Source organism: Mustela nivalis, assembly GCF_964662115.1.
Source record: "Mustela nivalis genome assembly, chromosome: 1".
NCBI classification, from domain to species: Eukaryota; Metazoa; Chordata; class Mammalia; order Carnivora; family Mustelidae; genus Mustela; species Mustela nivalis.
Genome location: NC_139020.1, coordinates 95725173 through 95745649, shown reverse-complemented (window position 1 = coordinate 95745649; position 20477 = coordinate 95725173). Strand labels below are relative to the sequence as shown.

At 33.5% G+C, this 20477-nt stretch overlaps 1 protein-coding gene across 9 annotated transcripts in view; it reads right to left on the bottom strand.

The window, feature by feature from the left end:
- Positions 1 to 4284: 4284 nt before the first annotated feature.
- NLGN1 (neuroligin 1) overlaps positions 4285 to 20477 on the bottom strand; it is an 837951-nt gene continuing 821758 nt past the window's right edge. For 6 of the 9 annotated variants that reach the window (XM_082688953.1, XM_082688951.1, XM_082688956.1 and 3 more), the window contains 3 exons: positions 18165 to 18377; positions 13941 to 14730; positions 4285 to 13105 (listed from right to left, as the gene is read on the bottom strand). In XM_082688953.1, the coding sequence (XP_082545079.1) occupies positions 12283 to 13105; positions 13941 to 14730; positions 18165 to 18377 (1826 nt within the window). In that variant the 3' untranslated portion in view covers positions 4285 to 12282. The remainder of the gene's footprint in view (positions 13106 to 13940; positions 14731 to 18164; positions 18378 to 20477) is intronic. The other 3 variants (XM_082688954.1, XM_082688957.1, XM_082688959.1) reach the window with 1 other exon arrangement.

Here is a 20477-nt window from a genome sequence, read left to right as displayed (position 1 = left end):
TTCCATAGGCACCATCTCAATCACATCTTTCCTCTCCTATAAAAATAATCACCATCTTGTGGGCCTGTTACCCATCTTGCTTTTCTTTATAATTTTATCACCCAAAGGTACTTCCCTAGGCTATATTTTTTTTTAAAGTTTTTATGAGTTTCTTTAAACCTACAAGTTATTTCACCATATTTTTCTTTTAATTTATTTGTTGAAGAAACCAAGACATTTAATTGATAAAATTTCCTGCAGTATGAATTTTGTTGATTTCATCCCCAAGGTATATTTTAACCTGCTCTTTTGTCTTATGTATTTCCTGATATTTGGACCTACATACTTCATCACATACAGATTCATGTTGGGATGCAAGTCCTCTTCTGAGGTAGTTTTATATATTTCCATTCAGGAAGGATATAATAACTGATTGTTTTTTATCATGATACCAGCCATTGATGTTCAATAGTTACATCTATTAATTCATTAGGAATAGGGTAAAATTCTAATAAAGTGATTCCTTCTTTTATTAGGTGAAGTAATTCTACAAGGAGTAAATTCCTTTTATCTACTATTTGGCTATTTAGCTATATAGTTCATAGAGGAATATTAGGATAAATTCTTCAGTGCTTACTTTTATTTTTCAGTTTTCAAAACAATGAGTTAAATTCCAGTTATCCTCAGTAAATGACAGAAGAATATTCTTTTTAACAATTATTAAGTTATTAATTTTAATTTGATTTCTTTCAGTTACTAGACGTTATCCTTAATGATGCTCAGACTTTCCCTTCTTTAGATAGTGAGATCTGCAAGTTGACTTCTGAGTCTTTTTTATATATCCAAAGAAGTCTTTGACAAGATGTTCCAGGTTCATCTTGTAGAGTTTGTTCCCCATTTCTCTCTCTCTCTCTTTCTCACTCTGTTTGTGTGTGTGTATGTGTGTGTGTGTTTGCACACAGTCATAGGGAATATGATTTTAAGACCACAGTCTGAGACCTGGAGATGCTCTTTGTTACTGGCTTCACTATTGTTTGCATAATATTTTTTAGTGTTTTATTCTGATATCTCCATTTTAAAATCCAAGCCATAGAGTTTTAACTTAACCTCTTCTGTCTTGCATCAGAATATCCTTTCTTACACATTAAAAATGCCAGTTCCCAAGACAGTGGAAATAACAGAATTAGCATATCATAATATTCCTCATCTTCTGTAATCCTTGTTACGCAGGTAACAGTCTCAGAGTAGCAATAACACTATTACCAAAACCAGTATGACTGGAGGGCATTGCAGTTTTTGCATATGATTTCCCTATTCTCCTCACATTTTTAAAATAGCTGTGCTGTGTCTACGTTGTCAAAGCATATAGCCATTGTATAATGTACTGTCTAGCTTACAACCCTCATTTAGTCATAGTTCTTTGAGCAAATATGTTTTAAATGTCCATCACCAGTCTTTACATCACTGTCACCTTTCTGCTTGTCTGAAGTCACTGTCTGCTAAATTTCTCTGGAAGTGTTCATAGGAACAGTATTACTTAAGCTCTTGAATGTTCATAACAGCTTGTAGGGGCCTTTATATTTCTATTCTAAGTAAAGTTAATTTATGGCTGAATGTTAAAAAAATCACTGGCTCATATTCTCTTTTCTTAAGCATTTTGTACATGCTACTCAATTTTCTTCTGGCATAAAGTATTGTTTTCAAAGAGGTCTGATGATAACCTAATTATATAATGAGAGTCTCTGTTATAAGAGACTTGGTTTTTTTACCTGGATGTGAATGCCCAAATGATTTTTTTCTTTGATAGTCAATAATCTTCCAAGAATATGTCTTAATGGTAGTCATATTAAATGTTTTCTCAGATACTGAAGGTACCATTTTGAAATGTAATTTTAAATCTTTTCTATTACATTAAGAAGGTTTTCTTGAATTGTAGTTTTTATTGTATTCTCTTCGTCCCATTTTGGTTTTCTCCATATATACATATGTTGAGTCTTTTTTGTCTACCATTTTATTAGTCATGTATTCTTGAATTCTTTTTCTTCTTTCTTTTTTCTTTTTTTTTTTAAGATTTTATTTATTTATTTGAGAGAGAGACAGTGAGAGAGAGCATGAGAGGCAAGAAGGTCAGAGGGAGAAGCAGAGTCCCCATGGAGCTGGGAGCCTGATGCGGTACTCAATCCCAGGACTCCAGGACTGTGACCTGAGCCGAAGGCAGTTGCTTAACCAACTGAGCCACCCAGGTTCCCCTTTCTTTTTTCTTTATTGACATTTTTTCTTACTTATCTTCTATTTCACTTCAGATATTTTTTAAGTCTCTTAAGGCATTCTTTGGTCTTGTGTTCCCTTCAATTTAATCTTTGCTTTTGAAATCATTCTTTCTTTCATTTGTAATTCTTTCTTTAATTTTGTTAAAGCATCTCTTAACTTTTCTAATTCTGATTTATGTTATTATTTATAGGTTGTATTATTTCCTTAGCACCTTTTAGTTTATTTAATTTTTATCTTCTAAAAACATTTAAGAACTCCTTAGCTGTTTGTTAATTCATCTTTTATTCTTGTTCTGATAGACTTAGGTATTTTTTTCATCCCTTGTATATTTTTGTGAGGATTAGGGAGAAGAAAGAAACAAAAACATGTTTTCAATCCACAATATTTAATCAGCCTCATTTTTCTTATGGATTGTATTTTCTTATTGATTTACAGAAATTTTCTATCCAACTCATGTTAATTTTTCATGGCTTACACATATTATAAATATTTACTTTTAGTATGTACTTGTCATTTAAAAAAACTTATTATTTAATTTATCGAGATTTTCATTTCAATTCTTATTCTTGTCTTTATGGTTTATTTGTTTTGTGTCTTGTTTAATCAATTATTTCTTTTTTCTAGGACATGGCAATATTTTCCTATGTGCTCTTCTAAAACATTTAAAATTTGCTTTTCATGTTTATAGCTGTAATTTATGTATGATTAATTTTTATGTGTAGTTTGACACAGAGAGCAATTTCCCCATGGAGATAACTGAAGAATTTATCCTTTCCTCTTGATTTGTAATGTTTAGTATACACTAAATTTCTCCTTTTTCATTGGTCTGTTTATGAGTTTACTTTTATTCTTCATTTGTTTCTCTTTGAGTTGATACTATGCAGTTTTTTTTTTTAAAGATTTTATTTATTTATCTGACAGAGAGAGATCACAAGTAGGCATAGAGGCAGGCAGAGAGAGAGAGAGAGAGGGAAGCAGGTTCCCTGCTGAGCAGAGAGCCCGATGCGGGACTCGATCCCAGGACCCTGAGATCATGACCTGAGCCAAAGGCAGCGGCTTAACCCACTGAGCCACCCAGGCGCCCTACACTACGCAGTTTTAACTCTTGAAATATTATAGGTGAAGTACCTGCTTCTTATTCTTTTGCTTCAAAATGATTTTGGCCATTCTTGACCTTTACCCGTCTAAAGTCTAAACACGAACACACAAACATACTCTGGGGCAATTTTGATTAGGACAAATTTGGATTTATGGATAAGTCTGAGACTTATTTTTATTTATTTCAGTTTTCTCATAAAGCAGACATAAAGTGTGCTTTCATGGAACATGTCCAAATGAGCTTCATAAAGAATATATATATGTAAAGACACCCACATATATATGTAGACAGTACACATTTGCACATCTTATGGAATATTTGTAGAAATAGATATACAAATAAGCAACTATCAATGTCCCTGGGGAAGGGAACTAAGAAATTGGAATCTGATGTGAGAAGGATGTTTACTTTTCACTGTAAAATATTTTATCGTATTTGGATTTTTTTTTAACCTTGTGCATGTGTTACTTTTTCTTTTAAGTAATCCCATTTGATGACTGCACTTGGTTGGCTGACATCAGTACCTTAATTATGACAGGTTATTGACGTGAGGATTGGGGAAATATTATAGTGGCAGAACCACATTTTTTTCCATAATTTCTTTCATTTAATAAGCACCCGTAACTCAGAAGCCTCTAAATAGAAGGCCTAAAGTAAGTATCCCAATTTTCTTACTTAGGATGACTAATACATCATTAACATATTTTAAATGGAAGAAAACAGATTCTTCAAATTTATCTGATAATGTCTCTTGTGCTATGTGTATAGACAAAATGAAGAATTAATCAATTGCTTGTTAGTAATAAAAGAACAAAAACTTTCGCTTTTATATCATTGGTAGCTCAGAAACTCACATACAATAAAAGGTCCATAATAAGTGTCTCTGAAAGTATTGATAAAATTCTGAAGGTGGTATGTAGTGGTTTATTGTGGGTGGTATGTTTATACCATATGAGTTTACTTTTATGAGAGAAACAAATGAAGAATAAAAGTAAACTCATATGGTATAATTCTGAATTCTGTATGTAGGATACAGTAAGTGCTCAGTAAATGTCAGCAGTTGATTTTCTCAGTATTATAAATACTATTTCCATGGTCCTTAGACCCAAACTTTGTCCTCAGCCTGATTCTGCATAGTAAGTATCTTTTATAAATTATCTGGGTGATAATAAAAAAGTATGTCTATCACTTTATTAGATTTTATTACTCTGGGATGGATAGAAAGATTTCATAGGCTGGAAAAATGTAATGAGTCTAATGAAGGTGGAATTTAATAGTTTCCAATATCCTGAAGATGAAATAACACTCAAATGATCAAGGGCCAGAGGAAAGCATTCGTTTCCTTAACAGCAGTACGTGTAGAAATTTCAAGGAGTTTTAATAGGTCTCAATTTGAATTACTGGTGTGCTATGGCCACCAAAGAAGACAACATTACCAAAGTTATATTAAAAGAATACAGTTTCTACAATGAGGAAGTTGTTAGTAGTGCTCTACTAGGTAGGGATCATTATATACCTGAAGCATTTATTATATACAGTCCTAGACATCACACATCTTAAGAAACATAGGCTTGAGACTATTTAAAAAAAAAACAAACCAGTGATCAGAGTGGTGAAGACTGAGCTATTTTGTATTAAAAATGGGAATTTTTCTTTGCGAAGAAAATGACTCAGGGAAGATATGATAGTTAATGTTCAAATATTTGAAAAGGCAGGAGATGAAGACTTTGTGACTTTCAAAAGAAAAGATGGAACGACAGGTGGATATAAGGAAGAAATTCCAGATGATCTCAAAAGTAGCCACCTGTTTTAGAATTCCAGACCAGTGCTGTGCAGTAGTAAGTTTCACAGCCATGTATTGGGACTGTGGTAGAGAATTAAGGAATCTGTTAAGTGGCTGGATCCGATGAAATTTAAGCTGGATATTTCATGTTTGATTTATTTTGGCATAGTACAGTGAGGCTTCAGATATGGCTATATCTATTACTGGGAAGGATTGCCCCACACCTGCGTTTTTAGTGGACCTGTCAATAGAATTGAACTAATATTGCTGTGAACTCAGCAAGTACTGTTTTAGGTTTACTATTTTGACACCTATAAAATAAATTTGAAATAAAGTATTGTGTAATGATTTGGCACACCGGATAATACAGAAGGAAATCTGAATAGTTTAAGTGTTTAAACCTATTCCAAGCATGGCAATAGTTGTATTTTATTGGCAAGTGTTTAATGTTCCGCCCATTGGCTCATGGTGAACATGACTCATTGAACAAATGAATGACGAATTCTTCTCATTGGACGAGTGATGTATGCTAGCTACTAACCTGCCTGAGGAACAGAGGGAGCTAATTCCTAAAAGCACCACTCATTTAGATTACCTGGACACATTCCCCACAAATTCCGCCTTCTTAGAGAAGAAGGCATAAAGAACAATGGGAGAGGGCATGCAAAGAGAAGCTGCAGGAGGCAGTAGAAACTTCTCCTTTGGTGCAGGCAAAGTCAACTCCAAGAATGAGGCTGAATATGTTCAGGGGAGAGAGAGAAATGCTTTACGGGGATATTCAAGGAAACTTTCCAAATTGGGGCAATAGGAAGTACTTCAAATTATGGCACTTCATTGGAAAATGTTATTTTCATATAAGCATGTATAGAATATATTTGGGACTGGTTTCTTTTTTGAACTCAGAAATAACATTCCGTAACCTGTAAGGAAATGTAAAAATGTAGTAAAAAAAAAATGTAATCATGTAAAACAACATCAAACCCTATAAAACATCTAAGCCCTTTTGCAGAATGTGAAACTCTGAATATTCTTTTAAACTGTTCATGTGATACTGTTGGCTGTGTGTGGCCACAGAGACCTGCAAAAACAATGACAGTTCTTTTATGTAGCAATTTGGAAATAGTGATCTTTAGGCTCTATTTTGGGAAATTTTATGATGTCTTATTTGTTTAACTGTATTCTTAGCTAGGGCTATGTACAGATGAGCAATGTCCATAGTTCATTCAGTCCTCCCTACTGAGATCAGTATTGATTAAATAGAACAAGACTAGAAATCTATCACTCTAGATTTTATTTGTGTTTGTTTCCAGTGACACAATTAGCGTGAGGCCTGGATCAAGGATTAAATTCATTGTCTCATCCTAAATACTATTAATCTTATTCTCTAAGGACAATGGATTATGGGTTAAAGAGATTTATTTAAATCTCTGCTCTCTTTTTTTTATAAGTTGCCATACATCTCTATGAAAGAACTATTTGGAGGCAAAAAGCCACTGATTTAAAATTGAGAAGTTTTTCTTCCTTTTTTCCTTCCTTCACTTCCTCGCTCCTTCCTTTTTTCTCCTTCCTCTTTCCTCTCTTTTATGACAAGCTGTGCAATGAATGTGCCTGAGTTCCTGAAATTTACTCTCCAGATTTTTTTCCCCTGCATTCACCAGAGGTGAACAGACCAGAAACTGTCTTTGTTTCCATCAAATTGGAACTGTCAGCACATGTATGGGCAATATATAGAAGTTGGAAAGGAACATTTATCTTGGAAATGTTTTTGTGTGTCACACAGAGAAGAAATTATTTCTGAGTTTAAAAATAGTCAACACAACTTGGAAAACATGGTAATATTTATTCATGATAATAAACGTGTTTTAATGAAAGCCACGGATGTCCAAACACAAACTGAATCATGACACCCAATGGCCTTTTTTTTTTTTTTACAAAAACCATGACATATGTCCCATTAATTTGCTAAATGATATGAGTGCAGAAAAGATGAATCAAAAACACTAAAATTCTTTTAAACCCTCTAATAATAGACATCAACCCTAGACATGGCATTCAAAAATAGTCCCTTTACTTTAATTTCATCTGCTGAGTTTTTTTTACTAGACCTTTACAGATTTCTTTAAAGCTTTAATTGTTATCATTCATTTCAACACAAAACTGCTAGCACTTTGGCTTGACCTTCTACAGAAGATTAAACTCTATGACATTAGTACATATGCAGTAAGGTACACAAAGTCATTTGTAAATATGTGAGTCTGAAAGGGCCATCACAGACATCCAATAAACCACATATCAAATATATACCATGTGGTATATATAATGGTTGACTAGAAAAAATGATATACTTCCTAACTTATGTTTGTCCCTAACAACTTCAGACTCCTTTTAAATTAAACTTACCTATTTAGAAAAAAAGTCAAAGTTTGTGAGAGATTTAAGTTGCTACCCTTAAATACTATTAAATCTGATGCCTCAATAATTATTTATTCTTTTCAAAAAAATTCACCTTACTCTTTTCTAGGAATAGTTTGGACCCATTTGCTGTCATACAAAAAATCAAGTTAAATGCAAGAAAAGACCTTTCTAAATAAAATTTTTCTTACTGGAAATTTTAACATGGTCATCCTACTGCATCTTTTCAATTGAATTATCAGGATCTGCAGATTTAAAAAAGACAATAAGGTTTATAAATAAAATCCCAGGAAGAAAGGCACTTATACCCTGCACACAGTTATTCTAGTCTGTATACTCTGTAACCTTTATCAAATGGAATGGATTTCTGGCCTGGGTACAAATACATCAGAATGCCAGAATAAATTCAAATCAGAATGCTTTTGAAAGAGAATCAAGTTGGCTACCAAACGCTTCATATCGGTAGGATAGTTCTTTAGAGGCTTCGGATGGAAATTTGAAGTGTATGTTATCATATCAAGTGCAGGAGAGGTATAAGGCTGTTGGAGAAATTCCCTCTGTTAATTGACTAAAAAGCCAAAACAATTGTCTTTAAGAGTAAAGCTTGACAAGATAATTAAATGAATGATAACAAAATCTCAGCAGGGAAATGCCCATTAATTGAATTTATTTGGGAGCATGTTTTCACAAGTATAACCAAATTGTCTAATTTTCACTCACATTAAAAACTGATAGTCTATAACAACTAATTATTAGAGATGAAGTAAAAGGCCCATACTTTGAACCAATAACACAGAAGGAAACAAACATCAAAGGATTGCATGATATTTGACAGCTTCCTAAAAATTCCATTCATCATTTTGCCCTGTGAAAATCTTTCAGTGAAACTCGCCAAAGGAAAAAAATCCCAGTAATTTCTATGTAGTAGTGTTTTTAGAGCTGAAACATGTCTGTCACATTCTTTGTATCTTTTCATGATACTAATATGTGTGTCGGTATGAGTATGTCAATAGGCAAAATAGCTTGAGAAGAACATGTTACAGATATAACAATTGAGTTTTGGCATTTCTTTTCTGTAAGAAAATTAGTGCCTTGTTTTCCTCTTTCATATCACTTATGGTTAGTTATTTTTAAAAATTTGGTTGCCGTGCTCATATTGTTCAGATAAAAAAATTTTAAATTAAAGCATCATTGGCCAACTTTTAAATTTGAAATGAGGGATGAAATAAATTATACTTTATTCAGACTTTCTTCTTTGAGCTGTGAGCATGATCTCTCCAAATTCAAATTGGATAATTTTAATGCTTTAACAAATGACTTTCCAATGTCCATAAAGCTAATGATGAGCCTTAAGATACATCTGTAGTATTCAACCAGATTTTGTTCATAGTCCACATACTCAATAGAAATGCAAATCTACGAAATCTGTTACATTCATATTTCTAACCCCATACTCTACATACATACAACACCTGGTAATAATTTTATATAATAGCAAAACAATGAAATAAAGTCCGTTTTTGGCTTAATGTTTATATAAATTCTAACCACACTTGGCTATTTCCTCCTGAGGGAGGAAAATCTGAATTGCCAAAAATGCCAAAATATCATTTTAATAGGTAATGCCAAAAATGTCATTTTAATTTTGTGACTTAATTTTTTCTAAAGAAAATTGTCTAAATAAATACATTTTAAAGATATTGGTTAAAATGTAACAATATTCAAAAATATTTTTTGCATTTAAAAATTATGTTTCAGCTTTAAAAACAGTTCTTAATGTTCTGTTTATTGTGGGAAATCATTTTACACTCAGAAAACTAGCTGCTGTAATTATAAAACTAACAACTAACACTCATTCACAATGACTTTATCACAACTTGAGAACAGTAATAAAACCTAGAACTGCTTTTTATCTTCCACAAAGTTGATACTACATTAATTTAGAAAAAAGACTAGGACTGTGTTTGTTTTCCTAAATCATTTCCCTAAATTAATATAACGCAGATGTCAGTTGTGGCATATATAGGTAGATTGTTAGATTAATTTAGAGCAACAGGTATGCAGATAGATATAAATATGGCCATCATTAAGATAGAAGAGAATGCTTGATTTTGCCAAGTGAAGTAATGCACATGAAAGATTTCACTCATATCTTATTTGTTGCCATTTCTGTTTCTTTTTATCTTTTGTTTAACTGGTGTAATAAAAGACAGTTTTGTGATTAGCAATATTTCAGATGGTAAGCAATTCTTTTTCTTAATTTACATTGGCAGTTCACACTCTAAAAGCATAGCCAATATTAAGCAAAAGCTGCATGTAGACCGCTCTGGGTTTTGAAGACTTTTTGCCTCAACAGAGATTTTTACTTGAAGTTATAGAATACTATCTACATTTAGTTGATAGTTAATAATTGGGAATGGGAATTACAAGCAAAGAAATTTCTTGATACAGAAGATTTTCTCTCTTAGTGTCAGCTTAATGTCTTGCTCAGCATTTTTTAGTTCTCTTAGGAGGGTAACTTTTTATCCATTACTTTATGATAGTTTAATCACCCTTATATTATGACCTAGCAATTCTCGATCCATGAAATATTGCACATTTATTTCCAATAGGTCTTTTCCTTGGCGATGAAAATCAGAACCTGTGTTTCTAACTGAGAAGAATTGGCACATTTTATTTCTACAACACTTTCACATAAGAGGTATTTAAAAATACAAAGCTAATATTTTTCATGAATTCCCGGGCTTATAAATTGACAATGTTAAAGTTTCATCGGTTTCATCTTAGATGAGACTTGCCTTTAAATACACATGTGTTTTCTATAGAAGTTATCTATATGTCTTCAAAAACCCAACTGGTCTAGAAAAATGACTCTCTGAGACAGTCACGTTTCTTTTGTTATTAAAAAAAAAAAAGACAAAACAGCAATAAACATTTTAGCTCTTTAATGAGCAAAGATCATGTCTCTTAGCATTGGACTAATAGTCATTATCCAGATTATCTTTATTTCACGCAATGACCAGTGACATGGCCAAGATGTACAAAGTTGTTTCCATCAAGTAGTATACAATTTTTTTTTTTTTGTATAATAAGCTTTCATTCTTGAAAAAGAGTAACTGAAAAGAAAGGTTTCTGTTACTGCAGTTAGTTTGTCAGAGAAAGTTCTTGGCATTATCTTACAAACTATCAAAATTGCTAGTCATCTGAAAAAATGTAAAAAAAAATCACATAACTTTAGTCTAATAGAAATATAGTACAGGTAAGAGAGAAAGTATTTATCAGGATGTGCTCTTTAAGTCCATCTCAATTTTTTTTAATATAAATGTACATCTGATTACATATACAAACATTTGGAAAGGTCTGTGATATACTGTTACTGGTAAACAACAGGGGGATGAAGAGTTTCCTGTGGTCTTAGAGTATTCATTTAAAATCACACATACGTGTAAGACTAAAATCCTCCAGGTGTTGACTCTCCTTCTAGGTTCTGCATCTATGTAGTACTCTACTGAGATTGGGTGAGTAAATTCCAGTGAATGAGCCTCAGTGAGAAAGATAAGTGATATGAGGAGGGATATAACTGTATATTGAATTCTTATTAGTAAACATTTTGTCATGCAACATGAGTAAATCAATTAACTGAGAACTGTAATCAGAGTGGTAATTTGGGGCATCCTCATATCATAGAAGACTGTTGCAAGTAACTCTTTGGACACACTTCACCTTACCAAAAGGAACAAAATACAGAATAACAAAAACCACAGCAAATTATAGATCCTGTAACACATGTCCAATTAGGGTTGTATTTCTATAAATTATTTAGATTGGGATGAAAAGAACATTAAAAACACAGGAACTTCTTTTTTCCTGGGATTCGTATCAGCGAGTATTCACCACTATGCCTATAGTTTCTTCAAATACCTTTAATAACTAATTCTTCCTATTATCAAAACTACTGTGAATTATTTACTTCTAATTACTTTTGCCCCTTAAAATCTTCTTTAGGTTCTGCCAATTGATAGAGGAAGCTTCTATTAAAGACTCCAATGGGATGAGAAGAATTTTAATTACGGCTTAATCAGCAGCACAGCCACCAAGCATATAAATTATCATGCACATCGTGCTAAAAATATCCAGTTTCCTTTATCCCCACAACTTTATACTGACAGCACTTATGTGATAATGTCGTACCTGCCAGTCTTTAAACTTCTTTGTTTTACTGGCAAATTTCAGCATGAGCCTCCGCTAAGGCCATTAACAGCATTGGTGCTTTGTGTACTTATCCAAATATGTAAATATGGTCTACACAATAAAACGCCTCCAAATAAAAACTGGTGAAAATTATCTGACATTCCATTGGTGTGTCCCTTGTGCATATTCATGGTTGTTTTTTATTTTTATGATTTATATTTCAGACATAGTTCTTTCCTGTTTGGTGTTCCACATGCCTAATTCCATTATGTAACATAAATCTTCAAAAAATTAATTCTTGAATGTGAATGAAAAAGTATCATTCAGAACAATTGCTTCAAGCAATTGAAATTCATTTTTAAAGTTGATTTGTGTATATATGTACAATTTATTTTTTTTCAAAACCCCCAAAGTTCTTGATATGTATATTCACATAATATTCCTCCTTATTTAAATAGTAAGAGTCTTGTAGGTTGAAAGCCACGGAATCTTCAGTAATCTTTTACTGCAATCCATCAAAAAAATAGAGTTTGTTTCTCTTATCTGGCTATACCCTGGTTGTTGAATGTGAATGGGGGTGGGGATGGGGATGGGGCAGAGTATTGTTCTGTCCTCCAGTAAATGTATTGAATGTGTGTAAGGGTTGAATCCCTGGTATAGTGTTGGGAATCATTGTAATGGTGTTGGGTGTCATTAAGGGAACATCATCAGGTGACCTCCTCATAGCTAGTGTGTAATCTGGGGGGCAGGCGGTCCGAAGAACCACCTCATGTGGATGGATGGACTCACATTCATGATCCAAATCAGTGTGCTTCATTTGGAGGGACATGATCTCCTCTTCTTGTGCGTGGGTCAGATCATTGGTAGTAGTGCGCTGAGGGCTGCATCTCCTGTGAACATCATGTCTCCTCTTATCCTTTTTGTAGTACAGGGCTGCAAAGGCAAGGATGTTCAGAAACAGCAGTGATGCTCCAACCGCAATAGTGACGCTCAGCTCTGTGGAGTAGTCCCTTTGATCCACTGAAAATGGACTTGGTTGTTGTTTGGGATCGTCCTGCTTGGCAGTGGGAAATGCTGATGTGACAGGTACAGAATTCTTTCTCGTAGGTCTGAAAGTGATGTCGGTTGATGGCACTTTAGTTGTTGTCGAGGTATACTGAGAAATGTCATTGAGATTATGCAGATGAGGTACCAGCTCCAACCAGAGGTTCACCTTATTGGCTCTGTAATGTTCTTTAACTCTTGGTTTTAATCCAATATGGAGATAAAGTTGATCTTTCTGGGAATATCTGGTCCATGCTACTTCTTCGAAGCGGTTGGGTTTGGTATGGATGAATTTTGTGTCTTGAGGGACTGGTTGATTTGGGTCACTAGGAAAGAAAAAAGCACTGTGAGAACAAATTGTTTTATTCTTTTTCTTAGCCAAAAGAGTAGTAGTTTAACATCGAATTGGAGAGGTACATTAGCAGGTTAGCAAGGCCTTAGACTGTGTTTTAATAACAACGGGGTCAACTTAGAAACACAGATCCTATTGCAGGCAGCTTAGGTGGATGATAATGTAATAAGAGTAAGCCTCACATTCTCATTCTTTTTGCCCATTTAAAGATGGGCTACGATCTACCCAAAGATATAAAAATTCATATACATATGCATTTGTCTCCTAGGCAAACTAACAAGGACAGCATGGGATTGAGGAAAAGACTTGAGTTTTGGAATTGGCTTATGAGGTTTTAAGTCCTAATAGTGCAACATACAAGACATATGAATATCTATTTGAGGCTAGCCTCTTATCACCTCAGTCCCTTATTTGCAAAATTGATTAACAATACCCGACCTGTCCATCTAACAAAAAAGGTAGAAGGATCAGAGGGCAAACAATACTATAAATTGGAAAGCACTATAAAATATTCATCACTACTAAATAATAATAACAAGTCTTGTGTAATAAAAAACACAAAATAAGTTTAATTATTGAGTAATGCAACAGGTTTCAAGGCTTTCTTAGTAAACTTCTAAAAAATAAGAACTAATAAAGCAATGCTTTCTGAAATAGCACTATATAGAATTTTGAATAAAGAAACCTAATACTTTATTGACATAAATTTATTAAATGAAATCACTTGGACACAAAATGTGTATTATTTTTAAATGCTTACAAGGATATTTTTATTAAATTATAGAAAATTTTATTCCTTAGGTACATACCCAGTTTTGGCAAAATTTGTCCAGTATGTCATTACAACTGCACTCAGCATCACATCATTTTTGGAGAAATTGCAAGGAAATAACTCTGTAGGTCCAATCATGGGGATTCCTAGTACGTAGGGAACCTCATCTCCATGAGCTGCATCAGCCCAAGCTGGAACTTGATCTGTTTGGCAATGATGGTAAAAGGCATAGAAATATGTAGGTGAACCAAAGTTTGAGTGAAGATCTGCTGTAGCTACAGCTGGTGCCACCCACTGATGGTCTGTAAACAAAGCCAATAAGGTCTTCCTTCTGGTTTCAGGGTTATGACGGTCAGCCCAGTCAGTATACATGAATTTAATGGTTTCTCTTAAAACATCTTTGCCTTCAGGATATCCATATAAATTATCAACAAAATTAGAAACAGCAAAGTCAAAATCACTAGCTGATATACCATCATCACTATCTACTATATTTTCAACAAATTTCAACCCTTCCCCTTGGTTAACTCCTAACATTATATCATAGTTGAGAAACTCTCCTTGCTCCATCAATATCTGAGGGTCATCTGGTATTACATCACCATCAATCACAGGTCCAAAGGCTATGTGGTATCGTGCTGGTTGAATATCTTGGTCAACAAGTTCTTTGTAAGGCTTCTTCTGTAGGCATTCCACTAACTCTACTGTATCTGAAACATTGCAACCAACTTTTGTGGCCAACATTCTAGCGTATTTTGCAGGTTGGAAACTAACAGCCCAGCTGGAAAGGGCTGTTCCACTTTGAGCTATGGCTCGTTGGAAAAGTCCTATGGGAAAAACAACAAAGAATTTGAGATGACTTTAGAATAATGTTGTGGCAAAACAGTAACATCTGATATTTTAGATGTGTATATAAAAACCCATATACAACTCAAGAAACAGGAAGATAGAGACATTTTTGCTTAAGAGAAGGTACATAAAGTCATCCCCAGGGTATAAGGAGTCCGAGAGGTAGACTAAGTCCTGTGCTTTGAGTGGCAACTGCTTTAGGGATCAAGAGGTCTAAATTGTTTGGTGTCTCAGAGAGGCAGTAAGCAAGGAGAGAGGGAGAATGTGTAAATATTAGTGATAAGAAGTCCCAAATATTTTTTTCAATCCACATGTAAACACTCATGTTATTATAAAAGTCAACCAGATGGGCTCTCTCCCCCTTAACTCCTCATTAGACTTGATATTGTTTTTTCAGACCATTTCTTCCAACTTGGCTCTACACATCTTCCTTCAAAATGGCTCTGTATGTTTGTTTTATTCAGATTTATTTAAAAAAAGGATTGTTGGGAGCTTACACAACTACTGGGGCTGGGGATTTGCTAATACCCTGGGGATGGCCCTGAAGGCACACAAAACAGAATATCACTTTAGACATACTCTTTCCAGCTCTTCATGTCAGACATAATATGCTGAATATTCATCTTTCGGAAGAAGATATAACATTTGAAGTGTTTTCACTAGGTTAAAGAAAAAACCATCAGCAGAAAGATTCAGTGGGGGGTGATTTAACTTTTTCCACTGTTGAATGTGCACTGCTATATTTTATCATAAAAGATGAAAAATACATGGTCCACTGCTTTTAACTTAATTGCATTTAAGAATTATAAATCATGGTCCCATATGCAGTTTGATAAGAGCTGCATGCCATTCAAATTTACAAATGTACTTTATCTACCCATTAAGGTATTTTCAAATAAAATTCTTGTTTTAAAAACATAATTTACCTATTTTCTTTAAAAAATTATATTTATTATCAATTTCCAAATATAGCTTTGTAGTTCAGTTATTTAAACACATGCTCAATTATTCATATGTGTTAATGAGATAAGAATTCTTTTCACAAAAGTACTAAAGCAGTGTCTGAACTAGAAGCAAAGTTTTAGATTTTTCTCCAAACATACATATTTATTCAAAATGTCTATAATATGCTCCTAGATAATTCTAAAAATATTCAAAAAGTCAAACAGTACCAATTTAAATTTGTTTTGGTTTCTGACATCTTTATGAACGTATTTTTAGTTTGCCAGAGCAAAGTATGCTAGAGCGAATGATATAAATACAGACAATTTCTAAAAATTACATAGGCTATGTGTTTGTTAACATTTGCTCAGAGAAATATTTTACTAATTCAAAACTTTTCAACTAAGGTAAACCTGGTGATTATTTCCCATTTCAGGGGCTCAATAATATTAACTAAATATACCCCAAAAATTTTGGGAAAAATTTACATCATATTAAATATAGTCTGAAATGTGCTATCTAGATAGTATTGGAAAAATCATATATTTTTATCATTTGTGAAAATGCTTATTATGTTTATATAATCCATGGTGGACTCCTGGTATAAACAGTCCTAAGCATTGCTGTAGCTCTGGGGTTTTTTAGACTTTAAATCTATGTCTGCACCGGAGACAGAATTAGCCTGATGATTTTAAGATGTCTCCGGGGCATATTCTGGTAGAAAAAAAAAGTCAAGCAGCCTTTTGTGGAGGTAGGTTTAAGACTAAGCCAAATGTAAGTCCACTTCTCTGGCCCCACAAGGACAGTTTTCCTTGAAGAGTGTGATGGGATTTTATGTTTTCAAATGTTGGCATAGCCACTGGCCACTGTTTACTATATCATCAATTGATGAATAGCAGTGCTAGCCAATGAAGTAATTAGCTTATCTCTTTATCAGTTGCTAGTTTTAGATTAGTTGACCGGCTTTGGTGCCCATTTTTGCTCTCTATCTAGAAAAACTTTTAGACTAAATAGGAAGAAATAACATTTGAGATCAAATGACCCTAAGAAGTCTGAACGGATTGTCTAATGTTAACTATATAAAGACTGGCATTAGTACAGTCCTCAGCTAGAACAATCTAATCTCTTCAATGAGAAGAACCTAAACAACAAATTTTGTTATTTCAAAATAAGCCACTTAATTACAGACCAAGATCTCTATACAATTGGAAATGTTCTCATATGTTTCATTTTGTCATCTCAAATCAGAGCTCTACTAACATAAATGAGATGTTATATAAACTATATCTATAAATTAAGTCTATGATAATATATGATTCTCCAAATATATATACTCATTTAATGATAGGCTGTTCTTCGGAAATAACACATCAGTGTATCTTTGATACTGAAAACAAATATTCTATGTCTGATGCTCACATCATAAAACTCAGTCTTACAAATCAAGATGCTTCATGAATTACACTTGACAGCATATACTTCCTTCATATATATAAAATGACAATAAAAAAGCAGAAAACACAAAATGGTCTATGTTAATGTGTATTCTTCATCTTCCTATCTGTTATGTCTAATGGAGAGAAAGTATTTGCTTTTACAGATTTTTTCCAACATAACACTTCTGTTCTGGTGGATATTTCAAGTTAATAATGGGATTAGAATGAGTGACTTAAACTCATGGTAAAATGGGAATCCATAAAAAAACCAACGTGATGAGCCTTGGACAGGCACTTTGGAAAAAGGGTGTCAAGGCCAGAAAATGGAGACAAAAAAAAAAAAATATATTTTATGGGTTTATGCAGCTCAGTCCTCCATGCTGCTTTAAAGCCAAGCTTTGGGTGGGTGGGAGGTGAAATAAACATTTTGAAGTTGAAAACAGAAAAAGCACAGATTCAAACCTAATTTTCCTTTTAAGGAAAAGCTCTACTAGTGACCTTGATGCTTTGACAATTTTGGATCATGCATGCAAAATAATCAAACATCCATTCTGTACTTAGATAACAAGTGAAAATCTTGTTTCCAGACGAACCAGCTTATCACTGCTTCCTTCTCTTCTTACCAGTAAAGGGTTTTACATCTATTGTCTTGAAAATAGATTATAAACAATCTTTGCATTTAAAAAGAACCTGTCTTTGATTTTTGATTACTGAATAAACAGAGATGACAACTGTGAACATCTTTGATTTTCCCCAAAATTACCCTTTGAGAGGAAAGAAAAGTAACTGTAATGCTAACTGTTCTGAAGTGTGCTTGAAAGGGCATCCTTACCAAGCTCCACGGGAGACAAAGAAAAGAGTTTGACAAAAATTGAAACATGCATAGAAAAGCTGAAGAAACAAAATTTTAAACAGTTATTGAGCTCAACCTAACACTCAGTTTGAACAGAGAGATATATACAGAGCATCACATACTACTGATGGTGGTGGCATGCAGACACCAAAATTGTCAAAATTTGCAACCTGCATAATACCTTTGGTTGAATTGCTCCAACGGTTACCTTCAGAATAATGGGATAAAGTCAGGAGATTGACACATGAACCCCCAGCGCCAGATCCAAAAACAGTGATTCTTAAGGGGTCACCACCAAAGAATCCAATGTTCTCACTAGTCCATCTTAAAGCCTGTATGAGATCAAGGAGTCCATAGTTTCCTTTTGCAGCCTGATCCCCTGTGCTCAAGAAACCTGGAAGATCAAAATGAAAAGACACCTTAGAACACCTTTTTGAGTTGACATGAATCAAATAGACATTCAATTTAAATGCAGTTGAAGCCTGTGTTTATCAAGGTGAGTAGAGTCCAAGTTCCTTAGTTAAAAACTTATTTCCCACCAGAACAAAAGAATATACTTTAGGAAGAAGAGTAGACACTGAAGTCTGAAAAATGACATTTACCTTCCCCAGGTTACCCAGGTAACAGGAGGCAGATAAAGAGAATAAAAACATTCTGAAAAACCTCAGGGGAGACATTTTACCAGCCAAATTACTTAGAGACATTTGGGATAGTACCATGGGGCATATGAGAATGTGTTTTTGCATAAAACACTGTGTCAGTCCACCAGTCACTCATGGTCTAACACAGTTGGAATTTAAGGAATGTGTTGCAAAGTGGCAGGGTGTGAACGTGAAGAGCAGGGGTATTTTTCTAACATTTGTGCATAAAATTATATGCAACTCTTTGTATGTAGATGTATATGTGCATTTTTATCAAAGATGGCCCATGCTTAAGAAAGAGTCACTGTGTTTGAAATAATTTGGGGCCACATTTTGGAATACCTTAAATGCTAAACAAAGCATACTGGCTTAATTAGAAAACAACATAAAATAATTAAAGATTTTTTTTAATTAGAGATTTTTGAAAGATTTAGACTCATATATCTAGAATGTTTAAAGCTGTGTTTTATAGTAAATCTGAAAATCAGGAGGCATATATGCTGCATAAGAAAAAGCAAGAAAGTAGAGGAAGCGTTACAAGGATCTGATCTGACAGAGTGGCAAAAAGAAAAAAGGAGAAAAAATAAAATCCTATAAGAACTGAGTGAATTTCTTATACACAGAAGTTGTTTTAGAAGAGGAGTGGAAGATATTACTTTAATAATACTTTAAATATATTCATTCATTTAACTGACTTAATAGCTTTTATAATGTTCATTATAACTTATAAAACAAATATCTCCTCTCTAATATATTTCCACATTTGGTATAAATGCGAAAGTATAAAGTAATTAATAAAAGATTCCATTTTATTGACTATTCACATATTGTGTGGAAAATATTTAGAGATATACTACATATGAAGTGATTATATTCAGGGATGTAATTTCCAATCCACCAAGTTTATAGAACTAATTTTTTTTTAAAGACTTTATTTATTTATTTGACAGACAGTGATCACAAGTAGGCAGAGAGGCAGGCAGAGAGAGAAAGGAGGATGGAGGCTCCCTGCTGAGCAGAGAGCCCGATGCAGGGCTTGATCCCAGGACCCTGGGACCACGACCCAAGCTGAAGGCAGAGGCTTTATTTAACCCACTGAGCCACCCAGGCGCCCCAGAACTAATTTTTTTTTTTTTTGAATTAGAGATATTCTCTTATTGCAGGCCCATTATAGAAACTCAATATAAAAAAAGTAAAAATTATTCTGTTCAATTTGAAATATACTTTTATTTATTGAATATAGTTATTTTATAACTAAACCAAGAAGTCAGTTATATTTATATAACTTAGTTTATATATATATAGTTTATATATATATTTAGCTTATATATATAGTTTATAACTTTAGTTATATAACTAAACCAAGAAGTCATTTATATTATATATTTATAATAGTACCTATCAGCTGAATAAATCAATCTATACCCAAAGTGAATATAGGGGCAAAAAATTCTTTAGAGGGCACCTAGGTGCTCAGTTGGGTAAGTGACTGCTTTTGGCTCAGGTCATGATCCTGGAGTCCTGAGATCGAATCCTACATTGGGTTCCCTGCTCAGCAGGGAGTCTGTTACTCCCTCTGACCCTCCCTGCTCTCATGTTCTCTCTGTCTCATTCTCTCTCTCTCTCAAATAAATGAATAAAATCTTAAAAAAAAAAAAAGAAACTCTTTAGGGTCATTGTAGGAAGCAATAGATGAAGACGAATCATGAATAATTTTGCAAAAAGAAAAAAAGATGATGATTAGTCATTCTTTTCTATAAGACCAAAAATTCTATAAACACAAAACCAGAATCTCTAGTCCAGTATGTGTGTGTGTGTGTGTGTGTGTATGATACCAGAAATAAATCATCCTT